This window comes from Athene cunicularia (assembly GCF_003259725.1).
Source record: "Athene cunicularia isolate RWA chromosome 24 unlocalized genomic scaffold, athCun1 chr24_part1, whole genome shotgun sequence".
Classification (NCBI taxonomy): Eukaryota; Metazoa; Chordata; class Aves; order Strigiformes; family Strigidae; genus Athene; species Athene cunicularia.
The window spans coordinates 6,615,552-6,624,691 of NW_020799132.1; the positions used below are offsets into that span (position 1 = coordinate 6,615,552).

Genomic DNA, 9,140 nt, shown 5'->3' on the forward strand with positions numbered 1-9,140 from the left:
TTCACCTGGAGCTCGACCCCCGCGTTGGGCAGCGAGCACCCGCCCACCCACCCAAAAAGCGGAATGATTTGCCCCGGCCTGTCTCACTTCCAAGGACTTTGCTCGTCCTCCTCCTTCCCTTCCCCTCGGGCCTGGGGAGAGCCCAGCTCAGCCCAGGAAAGGAGCCGCCTGTATTTGCATCCCTGGCCGCCCCTGCCGTTTGCTCACGGCTCTGTTTAGATTCAGCTTTCCTGTTTTGCTCATCTGCTGGCTGGAAGAAATAGACTCTTTCACACCTCCTGCCTGAATTTCGGTATTGTCACCTGGCAGCAAAGCAGCGCGAGATAACATCTGCCACCCTTTCTGTGGTGGTTTCCCCAGCAGCCGCTGCCTGCTGGCAAACACCGAGCCGTGCCGCTGCCCGGGGACGCGGCTGGCAGCAGAGCCCCGCGCCGCCAACCGCGACATGTCACCCACCGCGGGCCACGCTGGTGGACACGAGGCTGGTGCCTGAGGACAGACGCAGCCTTTAGGCTCCCAAACGACAAAGAATGGCAAGTGGCAAGCAGGGAGTCCTGGCCGTGTCCAGCAAAAGTGCCCAAGCTGCAGCCCCACACCGCAGCGGCTCCGCTCGCCGCCTGCCCTGGGTGCCTTCCCCTGTCCTGGTCCCAAGCCCATTGCCGGGATCTCGGGGGCAGCGGGGAGCGGAGCAGCCTGCCAGGGGCCGTGGGGCTCAGGCATAGCCACGGGGGCAAGAGAGACTCACCGTGTGTCCACCGGGCGAGGAGCAGTGCCACGCAGAGTGCCAGGGCTGTGGCGGAGGGGGCCATGCCGGCTCAGCATCCTCCACAGGCGCGGGGCTGGGCGAGCAGGGTGCTGAGCTCTGCTCTGCGGGGCTGCAGAACACTTGTTTTTCCCCCGGAGGTTGGCTCAGTGACGTCTCGGAGGCGTTAGCGCAGTGGGAGGAAAGTAGTGGTGTAGCAGCTTCCACTTTTCATCGGTGTCCACCCACTCATCCACAGCTAATCTCTCAGCCCAGGCTGGGCATTTCCTGCAAACAGCCTTAAAGTTTTGGGGACTTTTCTGAACAAAACGGTACATGGCTGACAAAGGGACAATAGGAGTAAATCATGCGGCTGCCTTTGCTGCCTCGTTATTAGATGAGATGTTAAAAGCCCAGCACAGGACCCATCACAGGGATTCTACTGAGCATGGCACCCCCCAGCAGCGTCCCCGTGGGGCGGTGTCCTGTCCTGCCCCTGGCTAAAGCCAATCCAGCTCACAGCCAGCCCTGGGGAGCCCTGGACCCCCAGGAGGGGGTTCTTGCTTTCCCTTCCCTTGGTCTCAGCCTGTACACTTTTGCTTCACTCTGCCATTTGCCTTTCCCCATTTCTGGGGCGGAGTGAACAACCTCTGGGCTATTGCGTGTCCCGCAAACACCTACAGACGTGGGTGACGTGGCGGGCTCTGGCGCTGGGAGCGGCGGAGGGGGCTCTGAGCCGCCCCTGGGGCCCCGGGTCTCAGCCAGACCCGGCCCCGCTACAGCCGCCACGCAGGGGGCTGCAGGGCTCTGGCCCCACGGCGATGTCCTGCCCGCTGGTGATGCTGGCCCTGGCTGCCAGGACCTGAATTACCACCGAGCTGGCTGCCAGTGGCCTGACTTGCCTTCTGGCAGGATGAATTACAACAGAGCTTGCTTGAGGGCTTTCCTGAGGCCTGTGCAAATGCAGGGTCCCTCGTGATAGAGAGCAATTTGTCTCAAGAAGAGGAATTTCCCACTGGGGAATTAGCGGAAAGGACAGAGCTAAAAAGGGCAAGAGAAACCGAGAGTGCTCTGGACATCTTAGAAAGCTTCAGAGCAGTCCCTGGATGATGGCAGTCCCTGGCCCCTTTGCCGCAGCAGAGTGGCTCCTCAAAGAGCCATCTTAAATGCCTGAAGTGGGAGATTTCTGCTTTTTTCCCTTGACTTTTAACAGAGCCCCCCTGACTCATCCTTCCTGCAAGCCCACAGCCTTCCACCAACTCTCAGCCTTGCCGGAGCACCAGCAGCTTCATCAGCTGCAGGGTGGTCCAGCGGCGCCGCTGAGTCCGTCAGCGGGACCCTGGCACGGTGGCACGCCGGGCTCTCGTGGCACCCGGGGACACGCAGGCTTCAGCTCTGCTCCGCCTGGGCACAGCGGGGTGGTGCCGGGTGCCTGGCGGCAGGGAGAGGCTCTTCCTCGCCGACGGCCGTGCCTCTGCCGAGGGCCAGCCATGGGGACGGGCAGGGGAGGAGGGCTCCAGCAGCAGACCCTCGCCCTGGCTTCACCCTGGCTTGGCTGTATTCTCTCCAGTTTGGGAGACCAGCTGATGTCCTGTCACTCTGCTCTCCGCTTGTGAGTCAGATCTGGCAGCCACTGAATTTAGGAGTCCTGAGATGAAGCACAGCCCAACCCACGCAAAGCCACAGCTCGTGTTTCGTGTAAAAGAGAGAAAATCAAAAGCAATGGGACCAAAAATGGGGAAGGAGGGAGCCTCGTGGAAAAGACACCCCGGGGCTGGTCCTGTAGGTGAGGCGGTTCAGAGGCTTGGGAGAAATGTTCGGCGATTTAGGGGAAAGTGAAACAGGCGAGGGAGAAGTGCCAGTTCTGCTGAACGCTCAGATCGCGAGCGGCACAGCCACCCTGCGGTGCTCGTGCTGGCACCCGAGCTGCTGCACGGGCACGGGCGCTGCCGGTGCCGCAGGAGGGGCTGGGGCCAGGACAGCGTGTGGTGGTGTCCCCGCATGGACAGGTGCTGCCCGGGACCCCCCGTCTTGTCAGCGCTTTCCCCTCATCCCCCGTGAAAAGCCACTTGGCATCGCTGAGGCTGCAGAATTCATGTCTCCGGGCTACCTTTGCTGCCACCAGCTGTTGTGAGGGGCACCACAGCCCCCCCAGAACATAGCCCTGTCCTGCAGCCACCCACTGTGCTGGAGCCCCCCCGCCCTGAAGCCCCGGCACAGGCGGGGAACCCGGCGATAACCACGGACGAGCTTTGCGTCAGGCGGCGCTGACCACCCAAAGCACCGTGCGGCAGCCAAAGCCTCACAGCCCCACGTTTTCAGTGTCGGCAGGAGAGGTGTTGAGTTCAACAGGTCAAAGCAGCCCTTGAGAACGCTGCCAAGTTTCCTTTTCATTTTCACAATAACTGACTAATCTTCGAATAGGAACAGCCATGTTCTTAATAACCTGTAAATCACCTCAGTCAGAACCGCACAGCAGGTCTTTGCCCAGAGCCTCTGCCCTGGCCCTGGCCCCGCACCCGGCTGCCCCCGGGACCCTCCTGCCAGCCGCCAGCCCCGGGCACCTGCTCAGCGAAGGGGCTGCCCTTGTCCGTGGGGCACATCCTCGGCTCCGTCCTCCCCCCTCCCAGCTCCTGCCACCTCGCACGGTGCCCGCATGCTCAGCCGGGGCTTTGGCACGGGCAAGGCTGGAGTGGGACTGGGGTTCCCAGCGGCCCCCGAGCCCTGCAGGTCACGCGGCCAACGCTGAAATATCCCCTCAGGGACCCCTGTGTCGGCTGGTCAGGGTGACAGCACCACAGAGGACCCTAGCCCGCGGGACACCTGGCAGAGCGGGTCTCTGCTTTTCCCTGCCCTCCACCGCCGCAGACCTCGGGGAGCGCTGCCCAGGGCGCGGGGGGTCGTGCAGCCCTGGAGGGGTTCAGGAGCCGGTGCTGTCCCGTGGTGCCTGGGGCTCGGGCTGGGCTCGGGGGGCTGGTTCTGCACGGGCACAGCCCTGCCATGGGGCAAAGCACCTTGCCTGGAAGAGCAGTTATCCGCTTCCCTTCCCAATTCCCTCATGCCTGGAGGCCGGAGCAGAGAGCAGAGGAGCCGGCGGGCTCTCCCGGGCTGGCTCTGGCTGTGTGAGCTCTTAGCCCCTGGGTTTGCCGCCTGGGAGGAGCCGTTGCCAGCGAGAGTGTGAGGATCTCACCCGGGAGGGGTTGCACACACATGACATTTAACATCAGGTTGCCGGGGTCAAGCCCAGACACACGGTTCTCTGTAACTTGCTTTCTGTAGGTGACTTTGAAGAAACACCAGCGAGCAATCATTCCTGGAGCTACTTTCTCAGAAACCCTTTTCAGAAGAGGATGTGGCAGCTCATGCAGGTGCTCAGCCAAGGCCAGCTCCGGGCTGTCCAGGGATGCTGCTTGCTGCCTGGCCAGCCCCTGCCTCCCTCCACCCCAGGGCAGCGGCACAGGGGAGCTGCAAAAAGCAAACAAAATGCCGTTAGTCCTACGTGTGAAAACTAAAGCAGAGTGTGGCGCAGAGTGAGGGCTGCCTCAGAAACCCCCTGTAAGTGGGGGATCCCCAGAGTGGGTGGCCTGGCTTGTGGCCACGGCTGGGGAAGCACTTGCCCTGAGGTGTACGTGCTGGACCTGCTGCGGCAGCGAGGGCCTGGCTGGGCTCACTGGAGAGGGGCAGGCGAAGGGCTGAACGTGACCCTGCCAGAAGAAAACGGCACCAAGATAGGGATGGACTCAGGTGTCAGTCTTCTCCAAGCTCCCCGATCCCCCTCTCCGGCTGCCCGGATTTGGCCCCAGGCTGTGTGTGGGTGAAGGGCAGGAACTGACCCCCCTGGGAAGAGGGGGGACGGGGAGCCCTGGGGCAGGGCAGAGGGGGCAGCGGGATCCGTCCTGGGGCGGGCAGGAGGGGGCTGTTCCTTGCAGTGATCCCACCGGCCGTGGCTGGGAGCAGCCTGGGTTCCCCAACACCCCGGCAGCCTCTCCGGGAAGCCATCCCACCTCTCTGCTGTGCCATGCAGTGCTGAGAGCGCGGTGCAGCCCCGGACGGAGAGGAGGGGGGGCACAGCCACAGGCTCCCCCCAGCCTCGTTCAGCTGCGCTGAGGCTGGGCAAGCGGGAAATGTGGCACCGAGGGTCATGGGTCTGGGGTCTGGACATCAGAAAGCACACAATGGAGCTGGGCTTTTTCCTTTGAATTTGGATATTTTCAGCTGTTTTTCCCAAATGTGAGTTCTGGGTTAAGCAAAGTATCCCCCAGCTCACGCCCACAGAGGAAGCAGGATTCGCCTTGCACAATGCGAAAGCATCACTCCATTAGCAGAGGGCTGAAAAAGCCTCCAGAGGAACTAGAGGAAAACAGCATTTCATTTCTGTGAAATGGGGGCGTTCTGGACTTCTCGATCACCTGGGGCGCACAGGAGGGGTTTTGCTGGGGTCGGACACGGCTGCGCATCCCCTCCTCTGCCACGCTCAGCTGGCGCTCGCTGCGCTTGGCCGGAGCAGTGTGGGTGAGCGTGTGGTGGGCGCACAGGGGAGAAGGGGCCCCTCGGCAGGTTGGCAGCCGAGAGAACGGTGAGGAGCCCCGTGTGCTGGGGATGCTGCTGCCCCCCGGGCCAGCCCTCACCTCTCCCCAGTTCCCACACCTTGGGCCTCGGCCGAGTGTCCTCCTGCCGCTGCCCCGCGCTCCTCACGCCTGGCTGGGGCGGCCGGCAGCGGAGGCTGATATTTTGCACGCCGTGCCTGGAGCAGTTGGGAAACAGGCAGCAGTGGGGCCGGGCGGCAGGTCGGACTGGTTTCCCTCTGCACCTGGCGCTGGCACTGACGTACGAGCCCGCTCGCCAAACAGATTCTGCCCCGTCCCCGCGGACCTGACCTCGCTCCGCACCGCGCTGCGCAGCCAAGGATGGCTGTGCCGGAGCTGTGATCCCAGCCCAGCCCTGCAGCGGCCGATGGATGGAAAAACCTCTCCGGTAAGGTGCGGGCAGCTCCCCCAGCTCTGACCCGGCTGGGGGCACTGGGGGGGCCTCTGTGGCCCTAGGGACCAGCTTTCCTCAGGGCTTGGCGGAGGGCCCAGCTTCTCCCTCCTGCTCTCTGGGGCGTTGCCTTCGCACAGTCTGTTGCTGCCGGCCCAGGGCGAGCTGCCCGTGGGGCTGCTGCCTCCGGCACCCCCTCGGCTCACGGAGGGAGGAGGAGTCCCACCAGCACCCCCGTGCCAGCCCCGTGCCGGCAGAGGTGTCGGGGCCCCCTGGCACCGCTGCTTGTTCTTGCTGGAGTGGATTTGTGAACTGGGGGGACTGGCTGGTGGGGTGGGCTGGTGCTGCTGGTGGGAGCCAGTGCCGCTTGGCACCCGTGGGAGCTGCACGCTCCTGAGCCCTCCCTGAGCGGCAGCCACCGCTCTCCCTCGCCCGCTCTCCCAGCAGTTTTCCCCATCCTCTTTTCGGGCTGGGCTGACTGGGGCCTGCTCGGTTCTGGCCGTGGGGCCTTGCTGAGCATCCTGTCATGAGGAAAACATCCATCCCTGGCTGGGCGCTGGGCTCAGCCTGCCCGGGCGAGGCAGCGGGTAATTACTGTGCCCAGTGCTGCCGGCTGTGCCAGCGACGTCCGCAGTGCAGAGCTGGCAGTGGTGGGGGGATGGAGCTCGAGGGGGTCAGGGCCGGCTGGAAAAGCCGCCCTCGTCCTGCCCCGCTGGGTCCTGAAGGAGCGGCAGCCTGTCCCAGCACTGCCCTGTAGCCTGATCCCGGCTCTGGGTGGCCCTGAAAGTGGGCAGCAGCGCTGCGTCCTGGTGGGACAGGGGCAGGAATTGGGATGCCCACGGATGGAGACAGTGACCCAACATCAGGCGTCCCCACTGGGCCACTGTGGCTTTGCTGCTTCGATTAACTGGGCCATTGCGAGTCCCAGGTGCCACCCTCGGCTCTGCAACTGCAGGAGAGTCACTTCAGCTTTCCGTGCCTCAGTTTGCCCATCTGTGGAACGGGGTGAGCAGCGATTACTCACTCCCTGGAACATTTTCTGATCTCTTCCTGAAGGGCTGCTCACACTGGCACAGGGCAACCTGTCCCTGGCCGGACTGGGCTGACTCAATCGACATGGCTTGTCACCTGCATTTACAAAATGGTCCTTGTGTGCTCTGGCATTTCACTTCCCCGTGCGTTTCCCCTTTATGGCACCAGGCTCTCGGCAGCGTCCTCCCCCAGCTCCTGCCTGGTTTGTCCCCTCCCAGGGAGGCACCGCCGAGGCACCGCTCAGCCGCGACACTCGAGCAGGATGGGTGTCACCGGGAAGGAACGGGCCCTTTCGCAGGCTCGGGGGGGTTTTGTCACAGGTGAGCGCGAGGACAATGTCGCTGTTGTGCTCCTGCCGAGCTCATCTGTCAGGCACAAGCAGCGCTCTGCAGGCAGGCGAAGGAGCCGGATCCCTGCCCCGAACCATGGGCTGTGAGCCGCTGAGAGCCATGGTGAGGGGCGGGCTGCCGAGCTCCGATGGGAAGATCATCACTTATTTAGGCAGCTCCTTCCAGCTTACTTGAGCCGGGCTGCCTCCCTCCTCTCTTGATGCTCCCAGCTCCGGGTAGTGCCGTGCCCTTCCACTCCTCCGAGACGCGCCTGGCCCTGGGTCCGGTTGCAACACCCCAGGTGTTGCCTGGCTTCCACTCTCCCTCCCACTCCGAAACTGCCGGTGACTGCTGGCTGGTTTCCCTGCCCTCTCTCCCCATCACGCGTGGATCCTGCACCCAGCCGGCCCGGGTGACTGCTCCCTGCTGCCGTGGATTCGGGGCCCTTCTCTCGGCGGCGGGGAGGCGAGCTGGAGGTCAGTGCACATGGCAGCTCATGGCACGAAGGGGATGGGCTTTTCTGGTGCTTCGGTGCTTTTCCCAGCTCTGCTCAAAGCCTCAGAGCAGGGCGAAGGAGCGAGGAGGTGTTTATGCTCCTGACACGTTTAACAAAGGGCTCACAGGGCAGCCAGGCACCATCCAACTGTCCCCAGGCAGCCTGGGCTGGGCTCAGGGGGAGCAGAGCTGGCCAGGAGTGCCCTGAGCATCCCCAGGCTCCCTCCCCGGGGCTGTCCGCAGTCAGCGCTGCAGTGGGAAGGAGCTGGCTGTGCTCCCCTCCCCACTCCTGACTTTCAGAGCCAGCCCACAGCCGCGCTTAAACATTTGCAGAGAGGATGTCAGAAAAAGGGCCCAAACCGCAGCCGCGCGTGTGAGAGGCAGGGCTCCCAGTGTGACTTTTACTCAAAAGTCAGCAGAGGATGAGTAAAGGTTTTGTGGGCAGAAGTCGCAGCTCACTTGCCCAGGTAACACACGCTCTGTAGCAGAAATATCTTCAGAAAGCCGCTGCTGTTTGTCCTCTGCTCCAGGGGCTCTGCAACAGCAACCAGTTCTGCTGGTTACCGGGAGCCCGTGATAAAAGTTTTGTTAGCTTCTGCAACAGATCTAAAAAAAAAAAAATGCTTAGACTTTAGACTTTTAAGGAAATAAGTAGCTAATAGTACGCCAGAGTGTGAGAAAGGGCATGGCTTCCCCGCTAAGGAATAATAAGAACAATTTAAGCCTCTAGTGTACTCCCATGTCAGTTTGTGATGTTTGCACGCTGGAGGTGGAAACGCTTTAGCAATCGGCACCGCTGGTGAAGCTGGGCTGCGTTTCCTGCTACAATGGAGAGGTTTGTCCTTAACAGCATCGTAACCCTGCTGATCTGATACCCGGAGGGTCACGCCTGCTGCAGGACGAGGCATGTGAAATATCAGACATGTGGAGATAGCAGACAAAGGCCAATGTGAGCGATACTGTCTGGGTATTTACAAAAAGCCCATTTACACACGGACAGCAGAAATCCTTTCCCTAGGAAGGGTTTCTGGCACCCGTGGGTTCCTTGTTTCTGCCCAGCAGTGGGGCAGGACCTGCTGCAGCTCGGGCTTCTCTTGCTGAGCCAACAACGGGCGCCCCACGTACCCCGGGAAGTCTCACGGTGTGGGGGTGCAGCACTTGCTGCGAGAGCTCGAATGCCATCGGCGGGGCTGCTCAGACCCCTGCGGGGAGGGCATGGCCGCGGCACCCTCCAGCCCCCCTGGCTGCCAGCCCAGCCCCTCTGAGCACACGGCGGGGCTGCCCGGGGCTTCCCGGCACCTTTGGGAGAGCCCAGGAGAAGGCGAAGCTGCAGCACGGCGCTCCGGCGCTTGTCCATGCAGCTTCTGTGAAATTCAGGCGTAGGGAGAACTGGCCTTGGGCTGCAGGCTGAGCAAGTTCCCGCTTGTGATCGCTGTCTGGCGGGCAAGAGGTGAGCAGGGGTGGGTGATGCTGCTCGCACAGTCCCCGTCCCCTGACCTGAGTGGGGAGGTGGCTCTCGATGGCCGGGAGGCGTCAGCGGTGCCCGTGCCGCGGGCCCCGGGGCG

General features: G+C 62.9%; 2 protein-coding genes across 2 annotated transcripts in view; one reads left to right on the top strand and one right to left on the bottom strand.

Moving 5' to 3' along the window:
- LOC113488460 overlaps positions 1-809 on the bottom strand; it is a 4,341-nt gene extending 3,532 nt beyond the window's left edge. Inside the window, exon 1 of the mRNA XM_026863601.1 lies at positions 746-809. Coding sequence (XP_026719402.1) covers positions 746-809 — 64 coding nt within the window. The remainder of the gene's footprint in view (positions 1-745) is intronic.
- A 4,772-nt stretch (positions 810-5,581) lies between these two features.
- The window catches only part of TMPRSS13 (transmembrane serine protease 13), a 9,730-nt gene continuing 6,171 nt past the window's right edge, over positions 5,582-9,140 (top strand). Inside the window, exon 1 of the mRNA XM_026863825.1 lies at positions 5,582-5,716. Coding sequence (XP_026719626.1) covers positions 5,696-5,716 — 21 coding nt within the window. The 5' untranslated portion in view covers positions 5,582-5,695. The remainder of the gene's footprint in view (positions 5,717-9,140) is intronic.